This window comes from Malus sylvestris, chromosome 16 (assembly GCF_916048215.2).
Source record: "Malus sylvestris chromosome 16, drMalSylv7.2, whole genome shotgun sequence".
Taxonomy (NCBI): Eukaryota; Viridiplantae; Streptophyta; class Magnoliopsida; order Rosales; family Rosaceae; genus Malus; species Malus sylvestris.
Window position 1 is genome coordinate 35,046,136 of NC_062275.1, and position 23,877 is coordinate 35,070,012.

Sequence of the window (23,877 nt, forward strand, 5' to 3'; positions counted from 1 at the left end):
ATAGGTTTTGGACCTTAAGGCCCAATGGGCTTCGAACGTCAAGCCCATTGACTTAAGTTGTATGACAACTTAATGAATAATGATTCACTAAGACCCAAAAGCCCAAACAACACCCCATGGCCGGCCATTTAGAGGAAATGTAGTGAACTTGCTTTAATTACAAGTTTGTCACTCAAATGAATAAAGGTATAAATATGACTTTATAGCCTTTTATTCATTAGGGTTTGTTTTGGAGAAAATTGGAGAGAACTTGTCTCTCCATTTCTCTCTAAAGAGGCCGGCCACCTTGGGGGGTGCATCTTGCAATCCCACTACTCCAAGGTCACTCATTTCTTCTCCAATCTCTCCTTGGTGAAGAGACTTAGAGGTTCCCTATTTTGGGAACTTGGAGAAACCTATTCATCCATCCAAATCCATAGATTTATTATGCAAGGAATGAAGGCCCTCTCTTTGGGTGATTAGCCTTTGCTTATGCAAAGAGGAATCTACAAAGGTACAATTTCAACTCACTTTGTTTTGAGTTGAGTTTTGGTTCACCAATCTACTAGGCTTTGAATTTCTTGGTTAATGTTTTGTTTTTAAGTGCATGCTAGCATGATTCCGCCTTTAATTGTTAATTGCATGCTTATTGATGTTGCTTAAATGAACATGTTTCCCTAAAATATTCCTTCAATGCATGCACGTGGTGGGACTAATGCCTTTGATATCCGCCAAGGTCCATCCAATGGCAGATTTGTGCTCCTTTAACACCCTTATCAACTTGTCTTCTTCTTGGGCCGTGAGTGAGCTAGATTGATGGCGGGTAATGTCTGATCTTCTCCCAAGAAAACATACTTCAAGTGACTAGGTAATGGCTTCAACTCCAGTGGAGGTGGCTGCACAATTGATGGAAGTAACTTGTTAGCCAAAACCGAATCTAAAATTGAGAGTGGAGACTTACCAGATTGTGAGGGTAACGACGCGAGGGCCGCGACCATTTCAAATACTTCACCAAAAGGGGGCACGGCAATATGATCAGATTCCATGCCGTGGGTTGCAAGGATTCCCCCACCCTCATTTCTTGCTTCTATGTCGTGCACTAAGGCTATTTCAAGTGCATCGTCGTTCATTCGATCCAAATGTACCTGTGCCAAAGAATCAACAATGTCAATAGCAAAACAAGAATGGTCCTCAATTGGATATTTAATGGTTTCAGAAAGATTAAAACGAATAATGTCCCCATCAAACTCCATGGTCAATGTTCCCATAAACACGTCTATCTTTGTTCTCCCTGTCTTCATGAATGGTCGGCCTAGCAAGATTGGCAATGATGGAGCATGGCTCGAATCCTCCATTTCTAAGACATAAAAATCTGCAGGAAAGATAAGATGATTGACCTGCACTAAAACATCCTCAAGGACTCCCTTGGGATATGCGTTAGAACGATCGGCCAATTGAATTATAACACCATCCTGTTTTAACTCACCAAGATTCATTGATGCATAAATGGAATATGGCATAACATTAATAGAAGCACCTAGATCTAACATGCATTGTTCAAATCTAGTGTTTCCAATTATGCATGGGATAGTAAAGCTTCCTGGATCCTTACACTTTGGAGGTAACTTTCGTTGCAAAACCGCGGATACATTTTCACTTACTTTCACAACTTCTTTAGTTGAAATTCTTTTCCTAGTTGTGCATAACTATTTCAAAAACTTTGCATACCTGGGCACTTGCTTAATAGCATCAAGTAAAGGAATGTTTACTTGGACTTTTCGAAAGGTATCCAAAATGTCCTTTTCGCTTTGTGCAAATTTGCGAGGGAAAGGAACATTGGGCAGATTAGTGTTTGAAATCACAACATTTGGGACAATCTTACCTAAGGTGGACGGATGGAAGGTCTTAGATGGCTGCGGCATGGGTGATGGTACCCTTGCCGTAGGGTAGGTGTTCTCCTCTTTTTCGAGTTGTATCTTCTCATCTTCCTTGTTTCTCACCTCTTTTCCACTTCGTACTGTGATAGCCTTTGCAGATTCGAAACCACCCTTTGGATTAACCACCTTAGTGCTTGGTAACTTACCATTTTCACGGAATTGCCCAAAAATTCGGCCATTTGACCCATTTGCTTCTTCAGCTCATTAACCTCATTTGCTTGGTTCTGCATTCCCTGCGCCATGGTGGTTAGTAACTGATATGTTTTATCGTCATTCATAGATGTACCTGGGTTGGTTTGGGATGATTGTGCCTGAGGAGGTGGTTGTGGTGCCATTGGCCTTGGAAAGAAACCCGGGGGTTGTCGGAATCCACTTTGTTGGCCATATTGTGGTGCATCTCTCCATCTGAAATTAGGGTGGTCACGCCATCCCGGATTGTAAGTATTGGAGAAAGGATCACCCCTTGGTTGGTTTTGATTCCCATAACCCACAACATTTGCAGATTCCCACCCTCCATTCTCAATTAATTGAGGGCATTAATCAGATTGGTGTCCTTGAATGGAGCATACACTGCAGATTGTAGTTCCTTGCGCTTTGGGGCCTTCAACAAACTGCGATAATATAGACGTGAGGTTAGCCATTTGGGATTGTAACTCAGAAATAAAACTTACCTCATTTACATGATGTGGCCGTGAGGTGTCTCTTTGCCCAACACCTTCATATTGTTGTGCATTGAGTGCTTGATTAGCAATAAGAGTTTTGGCATCCCTAGGTGTCTTGTCCACTAGAGCTCCTCCCGCGGATGCATCCAACATTTGCCGTTCAAGTGGTAAAAGACCTTCGTAAAAGTATTGAAGAAGTAGTTCCTCCTACATCTGATGCTGTGGACAAGAAGCAACAAGTGATTTAAATCGTTCATAATAAGATGGAAAAGATTCACCTTGGCTTTGCTGAATTCCACTAATCTTCTTGCGAAGAAGAATGACTCGTGATGTCGGAAAGAACTTCTCTAAGAAGGCTCGCTTCATACTCTCCCATGATGTGACGGTTCCGGGAGCCAACTCATACAACCAATCCTTGGCCTTCTCCATCAAAGAAAAGGGAAAAGCTTTCATCTTCAATATGTTGCTATCCACTTTCACCAGTGTCATACTTGAGCATACTACTTCGAATTCCTTTAAGTGCTTATTGGGGTCCTCCATTGATAACCCATGGAATTTGGGTATATGATGTAGCAAACTTGACTTCAACTCAAATTCAGCGGTCTTCTCAGGGTCTGCCGTAGGGTATTGGATGCAAAGAGGGGCTGCATTGGCCAAACCCGAGGCAGAAAACTCCTTGATGGTTCGATTGTCTACTGCCATGGTTGGTACCTCCTCTTCAACCTCAACTTCTTGCTCTTCTAATTCAGGTTCGGGACTAGGAGGATTAGACTTTTGCAACCTCTTTTTCCTTCTCAAAGTCCTCTCAAAATCACTGTCAAAGTCGAAGATATGCTCACGAACAGGTTGTGAACTGCGTGTCATAAACTAGTACCTACACACAAGAGCAAACAAAGTTAGTAACCAACTTAATAGACTCGGCACAAGTAAGGAAATAAGGTGCCTATACACGGCACAAAAACAAAACACACCCACGGTGCAAAATTAAAACAAAACAGAAACTAAACAATTTAAACAAGACTCAAGACAAGGGATTAGCGACTTTGTCATTCCCCGGCAACGGCGCCAAAATTTGATGCGTAAAATAACTAAACACACAAATTAAACCCTATTTGTGACAATTGTAGTAATGATGTAAGTAGGGATCGTTCTAACCGGGGATTAACTAGGGGTGCTAATCTAATATAAATTGATTCAAAAACACAAAAACTAAACTTAAAGACTCTAACAAGACTACTATAACTCAAAACAGTTTTGAAGCACTCAAACCTGCCTAAAACAATCAAATTGACTCAAAAAGAAACTTGAACTTGATTTGGACGAAATCCAAAGTGTTTATGACTCCAAATGCTTAATAACACACAATAAAACAGAATTGAATGACTAAGACTTAACAAAATATGGGGGAATTGTGTTTGGACGAAACTAATTTTAATGGGCAGATTGAAAGAAACAGATTGTAAGATAAAATTTTGATGAATCAATGGATGATGGAATAGCTAAGGGGTTCTTCTCCACACATGAAATATATGCAACGTAAATCAATTTCCAGTTATCAATTCAATAAGTTATGAACCTCGACACTCTAAGTTAATTAGGTCCGCTTAAATTAACCTTCAGATTTCCCTAGGATCATTGAATTGGATGAATATGCATCACAAATAAATTATTCCTAACAAGTTCTCTATATGAACAGCATGATAAAGACACAAGTTAGAATCATTACGTTCTTTGGAAATCATAAGCATCGACAAGGCATTTGTAACTATGAAAAGCATGATACTCTTGCCAGGAATCTACTTAACACGATCGTGACTAGCGACCTTCACTACTTGTGAATATAAATTCATAACAATTAGGTGAAACAAACTTATATCCTAGCACCAAATTCAAGCATGCAAATTAAGCGTGCACTCTCAATCAACATACAAGAATAAGTTCTAAATCAAATGGTTAAGCAAATTGTATTCACGACTTATGTAACAATAACTGGAAGTAATCAACTCATTTCACATATATAATCATGGTTTTGAATACACCCTTAGCCAAAAATGAAATTAGCCAATCATACTTAAAGCAAAACAAAGATTATATGAATTAGACATTGAAATATAAGATAGAAAACACCTAAAATCGTTCAACAACTCAGAATGAAGAGCCAAACAATCGTAGTGAATCTGTCCCCTTCCTTGCTTGCGGCAGATTGGGTTGTGAAGATGTTTTGGGTAGTTTTATGGTGTAGAATGGATGGGGAATGGTATGGAGAGGTTTAGGGTGAGTGTGGAGGAGTGTTTGATGGTTGGAGGATGGTAGAGAACTTGGATGGGGAATGGTATGGAGAGGTTTAGGGTGAGTGTGGAGGAGTGTTTGATGGTTGGAGGATGGTAGAGAACTCGGCAAAGAGGGTGGAAGAAGGTGGAGTGGCTGTTATGTTTTCTAGGCACTAGAATGGTGTTTTTGGGGTGTTTTGCTGCCTAGGGTGAGTATGGACGAATTTTCTGTGATGAATGATGAATATGGGAGAGAGTCATCCCTTGGCCAAGGGGTGTAAACATGTATATATAGGCCCCAAAAACCCTAGAGAATCAGGTTAGGCAATGGATGAAATGCACAGCAAGGAGGGTGAATTTGTGGTGTGCAATGGTCCAAGGATTAAAATGAAGTAATGATGCAAAGTATGGAGGGTAAAATTGAGTGGTATTTCAGCTAGGGAGCATGAATGATTGTGTACATTGCATAGAAATGAAAAGGGGAGGTGAAATGTTTCAGAAATTAGTCAAAGGTGCAGCAACATGTGTTGCGCACGGCATAGGATCCTAAAGGTGGCTGATGGAGCATCAATTGGTGCATGTAATGGTTGTGAAAGTTGTGTGAAATCTGATTGGTGAAGGGAACAAGAGGTATGCAGCAATTGAGTGTAATAATTGAGTGTATTGAGGCATGAAATCAGAAATATTGTAGGGGACAAGGGTTATTAAGCATGGCATGGGAATCCAAAGGGAATACAATGGGTTTGCACGGCAAGGGGTGTGAATTTTGGAGTGACACCCTATTGTGGCTGAATTCTTTATCCTTTGCACAATAATTCTTCACATTCTTAGCCTCATTAGTCTTCAATTTCGTCCATCCACTTTGCTCCATGCATTTGCTATCCATCCAAACCCGAAACTGCTCCAAAGGCCTCAAAAATGCATCTTCTTGCATACTTTGTCCTTAGAATCTGAAAACACACAAAAATGACTTTAAACACTAAAATAACTAAGAAAACACAACGTAAATGCGTAAGAACAAGCTAACTAAGTCGCATAAATATGCTCCTATCAGCCAGATTTGGGGTTTTGAGGATTGTGGCCGTACACTCCTTGTCATCCACTCCAATTTCTTTTTCATTGGTGGTTGGAAATTCATCCTTCTTGATTGGTGTTGAAGGTTCTTACCCTATATTTTTAACTACATCAATGGCAAAACAAGAACGAACATCAGTAAGATTCACATTAGATTCAGGAATTTTAAAGTGAATCATATCACCACCAAATGCCATTGTTAATGCTCCCTTGGCCACATCAATCTTGGTTTGAGCTGTTTTCATGAAAGGTCGTCCAAGTAAGATTGATGATGGTGGAGAATGGGCTGCATCCTCCATGTCAAGCACATAGAAATCTGCAGGAAAAATCAAATGGTCTACTTGCACCAAAACATCCTCCAAAACTCCTTTTGGGTAAGCATTAGATCGATTAGCTAGTTGAATAACAACACCATCCTGTTTAAGCTCTCCTAGATTCATAGATGCATAAACAGAATATGGCATGACATTAATTGATGCACCTAGATCTAGCATAGCATGTTCAAACCTCGTATTTCCAATAACACAAGGGATAGTGAAACTACCTGGATCTTTGCATTTGGGTGGCAGCTTTCTTTGCGACATTGCAGAGACATTCTCATTCACATGTACCACCTCTTTCTCCCGAATCTGGTTCCTTGTTGTACAAAGCTTCTTTAAAAACTTAGCGTACTTCGAGATTTGTTTGATGGCATCAAAGAGTGGAATATTGACTTGTACTTTTCTGAATGTTTCAAGAATGTCTTTTTCACTTTCTTCCATCTGTGTTTGCATGAATCTGTGAGGGAAAGGTGCATTGGGTGGAATATGGTTAGAATTAGTCAAATTTGGAACCACCTTACCTGAGTTGGCCGAATCGGATGGATTGGGAATTGTAGGAGTGCACGGCAAGGGTTGTGCATTCCTTTTCGTGGCCTTGTTATGGTTCTCCTCCTCGAAGTGCAACTTATCGTCCTTCGTTTGGGCAAATTTTGATGGTTGGGGGTCCATTTCAACTTCCTTTCCACTTGTTAAGGTAATGGCCTTGACGGATTCAAATCCTCCCTTTGGATTCACAACGGTTGTGCTAGGCAATTTGCCTTGCTCTTTGAATTGCCCCATGAACTCCGTCATTTGGCCCATTTGTTTCTTCAACTCATCTACCTCATTTGCTTGATTAAGCATTGTTTTGGTTTGATTATGCTGCCTCTGCACCAAAGAAGTTAGTAATTGAACAATTTGATCATTATCCATGGATGTACCTGAATTGGTTTGGGCAGATTGTGGTTGGATTTGAGTGAGTGCGTATGGCCTTTGATACATCCCAGGGGGTTGTGGCCGAAATCCTCCTTGTTGGGCAGGTTGTTATGGTTCTCTCCACTTGAAATTTGGATGATCTCTCCACCCTAGATTGTATGTATTAGAGAAAGGATCACTCATTGGTAGGTGTTGGCTCCCAAAGCCCACGGCATTGGTAGATTCCCACCCTCCATTCTCAATCAATTGAGGGCACTTATCCGTAAGATGTCCATTCATTGAGCACACGCCACAAGCAGCCACACTTTGTACCTTTGGTATTTCAACCACCTGCGAAAGAAGAGTAGTAAGATTAGCCATTTGATTTTGAAGTTCGGCAATAGCACTTACCTCATTAACATGTTGCTGTTGTGGGATATCTTTTTGGCCAACGCCTTCATATTGTTGAGTGTTCAATGCGCGATTAGCAATTAAGGTCTTGGCAGCCATGGGTGTTTTGTCCACCAAAGCTCCTCCCGCTGAGGCATCCAGCATTTGGCGTTCAATTGCTAGAAGCCCTTCGTAGAAATATTGAAGAAGAAGCTCATCCTTCATTTGGTGTTGTGGACATAAAGCAACAAGAGTTTTAAAACGTTCATAATAAGTTGGAAAAGATTCACCTTGGTTTTGCTGAATGCCACTAATCCTTTTGCATAGAAGAATGACTCAAGAAGTTGGGAAAAACTTCTCCGAAAATGCCCGTTTTATACTCTCCCATGATGTGACAATTCCGGAGGCTAGTTCATACAACCAATCTTTAGCCTTTTCCATAAAAGAAAAGGGAAAAACCTTCATCTTTACTATGCTCCCATCGATGTTGGCAGGAGTCATGCTTGAACACACCACTTCGAACTCCTTCAAGTGCTTGTTCGGATCCTCCATGGATAGCCCATGGAACTTCGGGATGTGGTGCAACAAACTGAACTTCAATTCAAACTCCTCGGTCTTACCTTGAGCTAGCATGGGGTATTGAATGCACATAGGTACGGCATTGTCCAATCCCGAAGCAGAAAGCTCCTTGATTGTTCGATTGTCCGCTGCCATGTCTTGTACTTCTTAAAAAATCTGAGCCGTGGCCTCCTCTTCCACTTGTACTTCGTCTTCTTCAAGATCTACTGCAGGTTGAGGTGGTTGGGGTTCTTGTTGATTCCTTGCTCGTCTCAAAGTTCGTTCAAAATTGTCGTCAAAGTCAAGGATGTGCTTATGAACAGGTTGAGAACTTCGAGTCATAAACCACCTAAAACAAGAAAACTAGTAAAGTCGGTAACTAGGCACAAAAACACATGAAAATAAACAAAAAAGAAATAACAAGGGATTAGCAAAATTGCTAATCCCCGGCAACGGCACCAAAAACTTGATGTGAAAATTAACTTAACACACAAATTAGACACTCTTTTGACAATTGTAGTATATGTATAAGTAGGGATCGTTCTAGGCCGGGGATTAGAAGGGATTGCTAATTGATTCTAAACTAACTTAAAGACAAAAAAAACAAACTGAAAAACAATAAGATAGATTCAAAAGACTCAAAACTAGTTCACAAGACTCAAAATAAGATAAAAACACTCAAAACTGCCTAAAAACACCAACTAGGCAGTTTCTGACACTAAACACAATTTTGGACGAAAATAAGGTTTGGGCTTGACTCAAAACACAAACAAAACAAGTTTAAAACAATTTGAAACAAGAAAGTAAATGGGGGTTTTATTTTGGACGAATTTAGAATAACATAACAGATTGTAACTTAAAAAGAGGTTTGAAAACAATTTTGGAAAATTAGATGGACGATGGGATAGCTAGAGGCTTTTCCTCTACACATGACATGTATGCAAACGACTCGATTTCCAGTTACTACTTCATTGAATTATGAACGACAATGCCCCAAGTTAACCGTGACCTCACTAATTAACCCTCAGATTTTCCTTGTTTTATTGGATTGGATGACATCATTTGGCAACCCAAAGTATTCTTCAAAAGTTCCCTACATGACATCATAATAGAGATACAATCAAAGATCATTACGTTCAATGAAAATCATAAGCATTGACAAAGCACTTGCAACTATGACATCATGTCACTCATGCTAGGAATTAAACTTAACGCGAACGTGATCAACAACCTTCACTATAGATGAATATAAGTTTGTAACGATTATGTGAAACTTCCTTATACTCTAGCATCGGATTTATACATGCCAATTAAGTGTCGACCCTCAATTAACAAACATAAATAAGTTATCAATTAAACAGTTAAGCCAATTGCATTCACGATTCAAGAATTCATAACTGGAATTTATCAACTCATATTGCACACATAATCATGGCTTTGAAATCACCCCTAGCCAAGAGGGCTTTAGCCACTCATGTTCATAGCAAAATCAGAAAATAACAAAATAGACATTGAAAATAAGAACGAAGTACACCTAAAACGCTCCAATCTTCAAGCTTGAAACGCTAAAGGACCTTCTTCTTCCCCACCTTGTTGCGGCACAAATGTATAAGGATGTGTATGGATGTATGGAAGGGTCATGAATGTATTTCGGTTGGATGGAGGCCACGACTTTGGATGAAAGGTTGCTGGAATTGTGTTTGGGAAAGTTTGGATGGTATGTTGCGGCAAAGAAATGGGAATGGCTGAATGTGTTTGTGATGTAGTGTAGTGTCTTGAATGGTGGTGGAGGATGGATCACCATATGAACCCCTATGGCTGTTACACACACTTCCTTTTATAGAAGGAGTACACAGCTAGGGAAAGAAAAGGGAGTGGTGTTTGCAGCAATGAGTGCATGAAATGGTGCATGAAGTGGACAAGAATATTGTGCACATGGTAGACAAAGGAAAGGATGTGGAATGGTGCAACAAATGAATGCAAGGAGGGAACAAGGATGATGATGCACGGCATAGGAAAGGAAAGGGATTGCAATGGTGTAGAAATGATACAAGGGTGAAAGTGGAGTGATGATGCACAGCATGAGGGTTAAAGTGGAGTGATGGTGCAGCAATGAGTGCATGGAGTAAAGGTTAAAGTGATGAAATGATGCATGAAATCTGATATGATGGAGGGAACAAGGAATGGTGCAGCATTAGTCAATGAAATGGTGCATCAAATGAGTGCATGAAGGGGACAATGATGATGATGCACGGCATGGGTGGAAAGGTGAAGGAGTGGTGCATCAATGAGTGCAAGGAGTGGACAAGAATATTGTGCACATGGTAGACAAAGAAAATGGAGGTGAAATGGTGCAGAAATGAGTCCAAGGAGGGAACATGGATGAGTGTACACGGCATGGGAAAAGAAAGTGAGGGATGGTGCAGCAAGGTAAGTTGATGCATCCTTTGTGGCAGGGATTTGTCTTTCTAAAAACATGTAATTAAGTGTCCTAAAGTATTTAGAACACCCCTTTGTAGTTGTCCATGTGCCTTCAAACTTGATTTTCTGCACTCTTTGCCATGTGTTCCAGCTCACTTCCACATGTACTAGCTGTTAGACAAATTTCACACACATGTTTTGCATCATTTCATCTTGCAAATACCAACTTTCGGCCACACACATGCACCAGCTGCTAGACACTTTCACACACATGTTATGCATCATTTCATCTTGCAATTATGTTTGTAGTTGCTGGAAATGTGAATACAACTTGTAAAGCAATCCAACAAATGGCAGCTTTCATTTCTTTTCCTTTCAAATTGTTTCTTAAGTGTATGTATCTGCACACTTCCACTCTTCAACTTCATTATTCAAATTTTTTCATATGTTGACATTCTTTTTATAACACCAAAAACGTCCATCCAACTTGCTCCATATGCATGCAATCCACTTCAGCCCAAAATTGCTCCAAAATGCACCAAAATGCACTTTCTTGCCAACTTTGTTATTAGGACTTACAAACACACAAAAATAGCTTAAAATACTAAAATAACTATGAACTAACAACATAAATGCAAGAAAACAAGCTAATCAAGTCGCATAAATATGCTCCTATCAGAGTTCCTTTTATAGAAAGGAGATGTGCCGAAATAGAGAAGTTTGGCATCTGAAATGTTGGAAGACTATAAATAAATTCGAAAGGACATGTGTACCTTTTATGCAAAAGCTTGAATCTCAACACGCTCCTACAAACACAAACAACTGTTTTGACCCTCTGTGCATGTCTAGAACCTCGTAGGTCGTCAGGTTAGCTACGGTATGTCGAGTTGCCCCTTGGTTTTCGCCTCCCAAGACCTAGAGTCGAAAGTGATAGCTCTAAAGGCCTAACTAGAATATTTGAACTGTGGAAAAGCTTGTGTTTCTTATGTTTCTTCTCTTCCCCAAAGCCTCCTTATATAGTGATTGGAAAGAGTGTTTATGTTTCTTCTCTTCCCAAAAGCCTCCTTATATAGTGGTTGGAAAGAGTGTACAAAGACGGAAAACCCATGAAAATCCCAAGTATATTATAATATGAATGTCTCTTGATGTTCATCTAATTACCACATAGATAATTAGGAGGTTAATATCCTCATGTGGATGAAATATCCTTTGATATTTATTTATCCCATAAGATAAATCCTACATGAAATATGCCAAATGCCATTGGATTTTTCTAATGAAGGGAATGTAATGGTTTGTTTGATTTTAATCAAACACACCCATGAGGGTTTTCTTTATGAAAAAATAGAATAAATATGTTGATTTGAATTGGTATATCTCACAAGCGATGCGTAGTTACATTCTAAATGCGGACATGTTGTGAAAGAGAAAACTTTGTATGGATCATTTGGTCCTTTTCAAAATGAATGAGCGGGTTTCAGATGTCTCCCTTCCATTGGTATAGATATATGTGTAACCCCTCTTCCGAATGAGTTATCAGCTACTTGGAGACGCCATTCACCAAACTGGTAATCTATAACCATGGTGGGTCAGTTGGCAAGTTGTATATATCAAAGTGAATTTGATCCATGAGTGGTTTCATGGTGATCTGCTAGTGTCATAGAAAATTGCCAATTGTGAAATGAATCTTGTGTTATTCTCATATGATCAATTCAACGTAACGATATGAGGAGCTGTGTTATTACGAGACAAAAATCTCTGCTGTATGTATTTCGAATATGCGCAAGAGGCATGTTGGATTCATATATACATAATTATATGAACACGCATGCTGGTCAAGTTTTGTCTTTTGACAAATTATAAGGATTAGCTAATTAACATCGATGAAGGTATTACTTTGACAACTAACGTAAATTAAGAAAGTCATAATTTCACCTTGTATGTTAGTCATGATGATCGAGTTGCCTGCAAGCAAGGGTTAAGCATTTCAGAGTGAAACTTTAGCCATGGAAACTTATCAAAGTTCAAAGGTTGAAGGCAAAGTGTCAATTCGTGCTTATACAAATAAGGCTAATGAGGCTTCAAAGTCTGGAAGTTTAGACAAAGAACCTATCTTTCTCATTTTCTTCTTAAAGTCTAAAAGTGAATTATTGATAGTGTTAAAAGCAACCACAATGGAAGGGGATTGTGGGGATAACTTAGCTATCTTTTGATATATGAGATTTACTTAATTAAGAAGAATGGAAAAGTAATTTGGTAATTGAATGAGACAATCAAGATGTTAGCTCTTGACATGAGAAATTTTTTAATGTATAAAGAGGTTAGAGACATTCCTACAAATTCCTTAAATGTGGGGGATTATGCTCAAGTATTAGCAAATTACTTACAGTCCCAACATGTACTTTTGAGGACTTGACATTGTAAAACAACTCCTCTTGTATAAAATATAATCTCATAAGATGGATGGTGCACACCATTAAAACTAGTCAACCTAGTAGTGGATCCAATTATTAAAGATTAGACTAGAGAGTAAGTAGATCATCGAGGCGAGTGAGGTTAAAGCAATCAACCTGGCAGAAACCTAACTTAGTTTATTGGAGATCCCATGGTCCAAGTTTAATAGGCAAACTAGTTGGGTATGATTTAAAGAAACACACTATATAACTCATTCCAATGGTGGAAAAAGTGTGTTGTTTGCAGAAGTTTTAGGGTGTATATTTATACTTAATGGCACTGATATCTTATAAATAAGAGGAATATTGCATAGTATTCTTAATCAGTGATCACCTATATGAGAGTAGAAGTGGGTCACTTTTATGAGTATAAGAAGGCTAAATTCTCTAACGCTATCATGAACTCTGAATTTGTTCAGGACTAAAATAAACACAACTGTATGAACCGTAATATATTAGGACTAGTGATGTGTGTTGCTTATTGTCTCGGTTTACTGTTGCGGTGAATAGTTCAAGATCTTCCAAATCCAACGCGTCACCAAGTAAATCCGATAAGTATTCACTAGGGTAGGTTCAAGTCCAAACCTCTCCCGATGCATCTCTTGTCCGCCTGCACTCTCGAATTATTCCTAATTTTGCATTCATGTGGGGGATTGTTGGAAATTATATATTATAATATTAGTTTAATTTATTTAGTTTTTGTGTGAATGAAAACATAAGAGTCAAGTGTTATAGCTGAATTCAAATTCATGAGTTGCATTTGTTCGTTGGAACTTTAGGCAACAGTCACCATGTTTCAAAACGAGTGGCTCGAGTTCTATATAAACTCAAGCATCTCATACGTCTAAATGAATTAAGAGAAGAGTTTTCTTCAGTGTCTTTTCTTCTTTCTTAGTCAAATTCCAAGTCGTGTCATGAGAGTAGGAATATATGAAGTTCGCTATATTCCGAAAAATGAGGTGCTTCGACTTTAGATTATAGATTGTTGAATCCTGGGAGACATACGTCTACTGAACTACAAGCACAATGGTAGGGGCGAAGTTCTATCTTTAGGACATTGCATTTATATACAAGCCTCAATCTCCAAGTTTGTCAGTCTTTCTTACTTTCCCTTTAGTTGTTCTTATAATTATGTACACAATTGATGGTGTGATTTTCTTTATAAATATTACCATTGGAATTTATAATTATATTTTTCATATTTTCTAATATTGCTCCAACATGATGAATTATGTTTTTTGTGGTTTTAGCGTTGGTTTCAAGATAAGGACAACCTCACTTTTTTCCGTTGATCAAAATTTCATTGCAATTTTTTTTTATTAAATAAGATAACAATATATTAAACTATAATATTTAGATTGAATTCCCTAGACACATAGAAAGGAGCAAAAGCAATTAAGTAAATTACATTTTATCTCTTCAGGTTTGAATACAATTACAACCTCATACAACATCTTTAAAACCTTTCAATTTCATACATTTAGTTATCATTTATTTCAATTTCATACGCGCTTAAAAAATCTAGTAAGTTAACTATTAAGTGATGATGTGGCAAATGCAAGATCATACTTTTACTAACGTGACAGTCAATTATGCCACGTAACGAAATATGAATTATAAAATAAATAAAAAGTTGGTCTCCACCAGTACCACTTCATCTTCTTAGCTCTCCATCTCTCATCTCTCTCCCGTTTCTCTCTCTTTTCTCCACCTCGAATCTGATAAAATCTGAAACGTAGATAGAGAATGAGCTATAGAGGGACACCGGAATTCGTTGTGCCAAAGTTGCTATTCTCTCTTCGCTCAAATCACAGCCGGCGACCCGTCCTTTTCGTCTTTCCCAACCCCTTCCCCAACTCCGCCCAAAAGACGGAGGCAAGGACCTCTTCATGCACCAGTCATTGATCAGATCCGACGGCTTCTGCACCATCTCTGAAGGCAAGTCCTTTGAGTTCCTCATCTACTTCAGCGATGATAGAAAGACCAACAAGCAATAAAGCAATGTTCTAAACCACCATGCGCATTCTACTTGAAAATTGGGCAATGTAAATTTGGTGTGACCTGCAAATTTCATCACTCGAAAGATGTCTGAATACCATTAGCTGAAGAAGAGAACAAAACTCGAGAAACTGGGATGGCTATCAAGATAGAGGGAACTGGATTGCTGTGAGGGCTCTGCATTTACCATGTCATCACTTAGAGAATAAATATACCATTAGCCTCTCCATCTCTCGTTTCTCTCTCATTTACATGACATAATTGAATGTCACGTCATAAAAAATATGGGTTTGGCTTTGGCATGTCATAACTTAACGAATTTTTTATCTGATGTAGGAAATTGAAATAAATGATAATTAATGTATGAGATTGAAATATTTTAAAGATATTGTATGAGGTTGCAATTGCACCCAAACTTAAAAGGATAAAATGTAATTTACCCCAAAATATAAACACAATAAAGATAAGTTTTATTCAGTCTCTTCACATTCAACTTACTTTTTACACACGCATTTTAGTTTATTCATCTATTACCATCTCTTTACACTCAACATTAGTTTCTAGACTACCTTGGCTTATGAAATATCCAACCCAATTTATCTAAACTTTTTTTAACTTTATTTTTTTTATTTTGAACAAACGATATTATTTACATTAATGGGGTGGGGGAATGGGCTAAGCCTCACATAGGCTAGTAATAATGTGGTCCAAATTCACCTTTTACAAGAATCGAACCTAAAACCTCTTACTTAAAGTGAAGAGGAATATCACTAGACCATAGTACTAAGTGGCTTTTCACACTCTTTTAAATCAATTAATTATCAAATTCTCTATTCTCTTTTCACCTAATTAGCATGACTAGAAATTAAGGAGGAAGTGTTCCTTGAAGGACCACCAAATTGTTATATTCTCATTCTTTGAAATAAACTTTTTATTGTTTCTTTTTGGGGCAAGACATTTGGTTCTTCCCGGCCTTCATGTTCATCTTCCATCCTTTCCAATTCATTCTTGTGGTAAACCAGCCAAATCATCTCAATTCCAGATGGTCCAAGTTTAGAATGTAACACTTCATCCATTCCTTAAGCTTATTCATGTGGAGCTGTTGAGTTTCATAACATTTAGCCACCGAGTAATAAAGAGCATACAACGTCATACTCATCCTCTCATAAATTTTCCCCAATCCATAACAAGCTCGAAACTATCCCATTAACTTATGGTAGGGATTATTACGGGAGAGAAAGGGTTTGAAATTATTACGTTAACTGAGAATAAGAAGAAGTTTCGAACTCGGGACGTATAAGCAAAAACCTAACTGCCTATTTATTAGGATGCGTAAACTGCCATTTGACCCTTTGAACTATTACTCCAATTGAAATTGACCCTCTGAACTATTTTTTTTGGTAAATTAACCCCCCAAACTATTTGAAATCAACCAATTGACCCTTGTCAGTAGATTCCATCCACTATTCGGTCAAATTCAAAGGGAAAATAGCCTTTCCTTTGTCATTTCTTACTTGTCAACTATAACCATCAATGAACTTATGACATTTGAAAACAAAATAATGTGTAATGACAATGTGAGATTATCCATTATGTAAACGTTTGGTTTTTTTTTTATGTTTTTGAATTATTATGTGTCTATGTGTCAAATTTTTATTGGTGGTTATGGCTGATAAGTAACAATTGATGATGAAATGACTAATTTGCCATTGAATTTGATGGAATTGATTCCGCAATCTAACAGCAAGGAGTTAATTGATTGATTTTAAATAGTTTAGGGGGCTAATTTACCAAAAAAAATAGTGTAAGGGTCAATTTCAACTAGGATGATAATTCAAGGGGTCAAACCGCAATTTACCCTTATTAGGATATATGGCTCAATATGCTGCGCATTTTGTCAATTTAGAAACCAATCACCCTAAATCCTAAACTGATGTTGTAATTTACTTACGAAGGTTTGTCACTTTAAAAACTCGACAAAAGTCCATATAAATCTTTTCTCTTTGAGTGAGTCTTTCTCTCTTATTATGAGTATTTCTCACCTTTTTGTGTGAGGCTTTCATATTTGAGCAAATCCGGTCATAGCGACCCTAGCTTCGACCGAGGTTGGTCGCCGTTCGTCCCCCCTCTTTCTTACTCCACTTTTCCTTGCTTCTATTGTTTTTTCGCCGCTTTTTATCCCGATCTATTCTGTTCCTCTTACCCCACTGGTATCCCTCCTCCTTGTTCATCATTTTTCTGATTTTCAGCCATGAATACTATTGAGGTCGTGCGTAGAGCTTCGGTGTTTCCACTAGCTCGGATGTTTCCTACACCACCACCTTCTCTTTGTTATTTGCCTTTACCGGCAATGTTGCTCATGGGTTTCCATGAGCTTCATCTTGGTAGCAGGCTTCTCTTGTTTAGTTGCCGGTGGTCCTTGCTTTGTGACTCTGCTCAGGAAACAGAAGAGTCATATGTTGCGACCATTGAGGCGTTGCTTGGCTGTGAACAAAGTCACTAGTTTTCTCGTCATTGATGGTTTCCTTTCAACTACCTATGGTGTGTGAACCTTAAAGTTGTTAATATTTGTTTTTCGGTGTCGCTGGCGATCTATAGGGTTTAGCTGGAAGGCTGTTCTAGATCTGATGATAATACATTCCGGTGATGACCCAACTCTTACCCTATGCTATTAAGAAAGACATAAGATAGAGTCGTCGGAAAGAAAACTGATCCTTTCTAAACCCTACATAATCACACGTGTTAAGACGGTTTTATGCAGTATTGCGATCCATAAGTGTACAGCGGCATTCTATTTAAATTACACTAATCTCCCAAAAGAAGATTCAAATTTGAGTGTAAGGGGGCAAACACACTGTTGTTTACAACTAATCTAACACACATACTAGAAACTATTTGATTGGATTGTAATAGAATCTCCTAAATGGGAATGCAGTTAACCCAAAAAGGAAAACAAAAACTGTCACTGTAACTGACACGGAATAAGCAAAGTGAGATGGAGATCTTAAGTTCCAAAGCTCATGCAGGAAATGAAAAAAAAAAAGGATAACGTATTGCGCAGTTACGCACAAAATGGCATCGACAATTGATAATGAAATGCACTAAACTCGGTGCAGATCGTATGCCCTAAACAGAATTAAACGATTATACCTACATTTTTCTTTCGCTAGTTGAGACACCAGGGTTGTGACTGCTGACGAACACCCGATAGCCTCGGAAAACATCAGAAAAAGGCACTACTCATTTTTTGTGTGATTTGGTATCATTGCAACTTGTTATTCTCGTTCTTCTAAGTTGTTTTTGTTTCTTAGCAGATTCTCAGTCTTCTAGTTGAGAGATAACGCTGACAAACACCTGGTAGCCTTGGCGCATATCGGAAAAAAGGCAGTACTCATTCTTGGCATGGTATGTTGCCATCAAGCCTGCACATGCATAACAGGAATGAATCAGAACATCATCGACTCGGGTATAATAACCGATCAACTCCCAGGAAGAACAAACTATTATGCATTAAATAAACTAGGTTTCCTTCTTTTGAACCCAGCTTCCGTTGTTCTCTCATCCTCTCACAACTGACAGCCCATAGGCAAGTTCTCAACTATATGTAAGTTTTGTGAGCTAAATCCCAAAGGCCAAAAGAAATAGCATTGTACCGTAGCCAGCAGTTTGAACATCGAATCCTTCATCCTAGCACACAACAAATTGATATAATTAAGAGAATGAGTACTCAAGGAAAACTAGAAGGGAAAGAAAAAGTAAAAAAAGGGCTTGGAAGAAAGAAAATAATAAGCAGAGAAAAATTATTGCACCTGCAGTTCTCGAATGAGAGGTAAACTTCCAGTAATTGAGTACGGTTTTACATGACCAACAACCTCTTCAGTAGCTTTACACAATACATGAAATCCACGGGAGTTGAGATCGCAAGCAACTCCGGACATTGCCTCATCAAAACTTAATGTAAGGCTGTAGAGAGACAAAAAATGTGACTGCACTTTCTTTCTTCTTTTAATAATTAACTTGCCAAAAATATTTGTTTTGTTTTGTTCTGTTTGTTTATTTATTTATTATTTATTTAAGAGAAATATCTGATGGTAGCTAAGCAAAAAAAAAACATGAACATCTAGAGAGAGAGAGAGAGTACCTTCCCCTTAGGTTTTCATCTGGTAAGATATACTTTGAAACCGGACCTCGTGACTCTACGTTTCCTATGTTTTCGTTAATGTCATCCACATATTCTTGAAGCTTTTTCATAACATCCTTAACGCTGTAACAGGTTAAAAGTGTTTGTGTGTTAAAAATGGAGAATGGAGCAGAGATAAAATCTTTACATCAAACCTTTAGGACACGGAAATTCGCAAAAGAAAGCCAGTTGCTTACTTGTAGAAGGGAGTTAACCTGTAAACAACAAAAATTAATAAGAAAAATCCTCGATGAGATATTCCTTCTACTACAACCAAGAAAATAAATATCACTACTACAGAAAGCCTCAAACAATAGTCACTGAGAATATTAACCTGACATCTCCTGAAATTGTGCACTCAGCTGGAATTTGATTTATTCCACCACCTGGATCTGAAACCAAAAAGAGGTCAGTGTAATCCATAATTCTCCAACATTTTTCACCACAAGCTTGAAACCAGAAACTTACAACTCCATTGTGTTGGCTTCATGGTTGATGGTGTAGCAAATCCATAGACCTCTTCCTTGGGATGGGGAGGAAAATCTCTATAGAACCGCAACTGGATCTCTTTCAGTGCTTCCATAGCTAGCTCCAAAGGGTTTATAGCCTACAGATATTCAACATAAGCTAAATAAGTACAAAGAGGATGTAATACCATTGTGATTCACGATACAAATGTTCAATTGTCCAAGAAGACATAAGTTCAGGCTCTGGAATGCTCCAAAAAAGTTTTATTGTAACGAAATATAGGAGCCATTTGTAAAAAAGGTCGTACCCAGTGCACAAGGCTCCCGCTTTACGCAGGGTCTGGGAGAGGTGAATGTCGGCTAGCCTTACCCCCATTTATGGAGAGGCTGCTCCCAAGTCTCGAACCCGAGACCTACAGCTCATGGGCGAAGGCACTTGCCATCGCACCAAGTGCGACCTCTTTAGCTTCTTGTAGATAAGAAAAAAAAAATTAATTGTGAACCAAGATAACTCTTTAGCTTCTTTGGCTGCAAGTCCAACAAATGCCTTTTACAAAGAGAAAAGGCTAGAATTTGCTATGACGAAATGTGCTTCAACATTCAAAAAAACCCCACACCAGATATCAACTTCCCTACCCAGAATAGTTCAGAAGCAGCGATTGAAATCCTATATTGCACTTTATCAAAGAGCATATTTAGGGGTGATTTGGGACTGAAGTGCTTAAAAAAAAAACACCCATGAAAAAAAACTGTGAGGGTTTTAGGTGTTTGGTAAACTGAAAAAAAAAAAAGGCTTATTTTGGAAGCTGCTGTGAGAATAAGCTGAAACCAAAGGAAAAAGCTGAAGCTGCTATTTGCAGGTTTGGAAAACTGGTTTTTTTTCAAAGCACACGGAGCTACAGTGCTCCTTTAATGAAAAGATCCACTATCAGACTGCTTTTTTTTCCAAAAGCACTTTTACAAAAAAGTTTACCAAACACTCTGCTGATTTATTTCACAAACGCTTATTCTCACAACAACTTTTTTTCTAAGCACAGCAATACCAAACCAACCCTTACTATTATCAAAGAAAATCTTTATGCCTTCTCTTATTATTACCTCATCCCAAAAGTGTTGGGTGGTTTTGCTCCTATAATAAATCACACAACAGTAAAATAACATCCCTGATTTGTATTATATTGACGACCATGACCCCTTTGAAAATACTATATCCAGCTCACAGTGTCCAGCTCAGTTAGTATTTTCACCATTGATCCCCGACCCTAAACATCATATTGATCGAACTTAAGAATTTTATGCCAGGTGGGACTATGACCATGGTAGCTGAAGTGGAGTAGGCAGCGGGATATACATCTAAACCAATGGTTCAATAGTAAGCAGATTAAGTACTGAAATGTCACTTCAAATGGAGTACAGGACACAGTGGCATACCTTGTGTGCCAGACCACTGTGAAAAAGCTTCCCAGTCACATGAAGCTTCCAAGGTATCATACCACCAGTACCGATGCAAGGTTGTTTATCTGCTGTGTCAATCCAAAACCTGAGTTGAACACAAACATGAATCAGCATGACATTTCTTGGTTATCCTGTTTTACAAGAAATGAAAATTACTTACAGAGGACCATCCTTTAGCCTACTGAGTAGCCCATCCTTTACGAGCGCATCCACACCAACTCCTGAAATGGCAGAATTCTCTTCATTTGCTATAAAGACTGCAACCACAGTTGACTTCAATTTTGGCTTTGTCTCTGCCAGCCTTCTCATGAGCTCGGTTACAAGTGCAACATGACCCAAGCAATCAGTAGTTCCACGGCCACGAAGTTTATCTCCATCGATGCTCAATGAGAATGGATCAAATTCCTGCAAATACAAGAATCAAATTTGATGCACAATGAATCATCACTAACCCACCAAAATTGAGAAAAGGAAAGAACAATCATTATCGCATTTTAACTACTGCCCAATGGTGATCCCTTATTCTGTACACAACACCAATGAAAAACTCAAACTCCTGTAATAAAAGACTAAACTTGCATCTGAAACTGTATTTCCAAAACGTAAGATGTGAAGCGTAACAAAATTTAATTGGCCACAGTTATGAGATTTCATGCTTGTCTTGAACCAAAGCTTATTGTCAAATGACGTAAGCTGAAGGATCTTAAAGAAAAAGAGGGTAAAAAAATCTGGTTAATGGTTATAATCAATTTCAGATGCATCACGCTATAATGGTAATATATTACCAGCTGATTCCAGTTGGGATCATAACTAGACAAGTAGTTTAGCAAAATAAGAAGGAAGGACAAGCTAGCAGAAATTAGACCATAGTTACTAATATATGGACAAGGGAAACCATACAGTGGATTTTGTTAAAAAAAAAAAAAAAAACAGAATAAAGCCCGAAAACCATCTGTGGGTTTGTAGAATTTTCAAATCAGCAGAGTTCAACTCGAATTGGATTATCAAATTATTTATGGATAGGAATCAATTTTGAACAACATAAATCTAAAGGCAGCAAATTACCAAATTATAGTATCTAACTTCTCATAGCATAAGGACGAAAGCCCACAAAATAAATGATTTATGCAGGGTAAATTTGTCAACCGAACAAACTTGTTCGGGTTTCAAATTGATTGGATTTAGTTTAATTCACCAGAAAGAATCATGATTGGGATTTTGACTGCAACATTAAAAGGATAGAAGACTTCAGTAGTTAAGACATTTGGATTAGGCTTAATATGAGCAATCAGAAAACCAAGAAAACTGCTGTTATTCAATCACAAAAAGATGGACAAATCAAAAGATTAGTTTTGGGATAAATCCCAAAGGATAAAGCAAAACATATGTATTTGGGAAAATCCAAGTGAAGAAACATAACTAAAATGTATAAAGGCAGAGCTGTTCCAATCAACAAAAAGAGAATCGAAACTCGGCAAATATTGATTGGAATTAAGCTAACACTAAACAGATAATCCTCCAAACAACTAACACAATCGCTAATCACTCAAAAGCTGAAACAAGTAAAAGCTCTAATCAGTTCAAACAAACCCCATAACAGAAAATGCCAAAACAATCAGCCTACGAAGATAATCGACACAAAATAAAAACACAAAATTGGGTTGAACAGCTTGTAACATATTGAACATAAAATTGTCACTCTCTAACGTTCTACACTATAGATAGAATCCAATCCAGTCCAGTCCAGTCCAGTCCAGTCCAATCCAATCCAATCCAATTCAATCCAATCCCAGATAGCAAACACAGACCAAATTAAAGCCGAAAATTGAATGAAAGAAACAAACCCAGTCATTGGGATTAGCAGTGACGACGTCCATGTGACAGCCAACGAAGGACAAGATCTTCCCAGGAACAGTTCCCGGGTACTCCACAATAACGTTGCCTCTGCCGGGGAAGTAGGTCACGTGTTTGATAACCAAAAGCCCACCGCCTGTGGTGGTACTATGGGGAAGCAGGGAATCGAGGACGTGCTTGACGGCTAGGTCCTCTTGAGGGATCAGCTCAGGTGGGTTGTTCTGGAGATACTTGGACTCCCCAATAAGCTTGGAGAGAAGGGATACGAAGGACTCCTTGTCCAGGTCGCCTACTATTTTCTTCACGTCGGTGGAGGAAGCCATGGCTGCCTGCGAAATCAGAATATTTCTTTTCCTGTGGGTTTTGGCTTTCTCGGGTCGTGGTGGACAAAGAGATTGAGAGAGAGAGAGAGAGGAGTGAGGCTGAGGTCGGGAATTCCGAAAACGGTGGACTTACGACTTCTATAAAAATATTTATTTCAATGCAATAAAAATTTATCAATATACCCTACATCATTAATAAAAATAGCAGGGTAAAGTGCAGGTTAATTCACTCATATCTCCTCAAATCAGGATTGTCTCTTAAATTTTGGAGGTCTATATGAAATTTATGAAATGGCCCCTTCTTAAGATAGTTTTAAAAAATAAAAACTAATAAAAATGGTTAAATAATTCAAACTTTAACCAAAAATCATATAATAATTTTATTTAATGATTAAGACAAAACTTAATACCAAATCAGTCCAATAAGACTGGCCCAAACAAAATAATTTATCAACCTTCCGATTTTACCCCTAACGCCAGTCGTGGCCTCTGAGGTTAGATTTGACGACTGAATACCATTGTCATTACTGAGCTCTGCACCCGAGGTCGAGATTCTTATTTCATAGCATGTTTTACTTCTGAGCTCGGGAAGTTTAAATCCAACTCTCTTTGCAGCATCTCAACCAAACAACCTGGAAATCC

At 38.3% G+C, this 23,877-nt stretch overlaps 1 protein-coding gene across 1 annotated transcript; it reads right to left on the reverse strand.

Moving 5' to 3' along the window:
• Positions 1-17,838: 17,838 nt before the first annotated feature.
• Positions 17,839-23,367, reverse strand: LOC126608193 (acetylornithine deacetylase-like). The gene is made up of 10 exons (XM_050276027.1): positions 22,903-23,367; positions 21,219-21,463; positions 21,035-21,143; positions 19,605-19,743; positions 19,471-19,528; positions 19,334-19,351; positions 19,098-19,220; positions 18,766-18,919; positions 18,610-18,643; positions 17,839-18,378 (listed from the first exon to the last, which is right to left on the reverse strand). Exons 1-10 carry the CDS (start codon positions 23,233-23,235, stop codon positions 18,275-18,277), a joined length of 1,317 nt encoding a protein of 438 aa, XP_050131984.1. The 5' UTR covers positions 23,236-23,367; the 3' UTR covers positions 17,839-18,274.
• Positions 23,368-23,877: the final 510 nt, after the last annotated feature.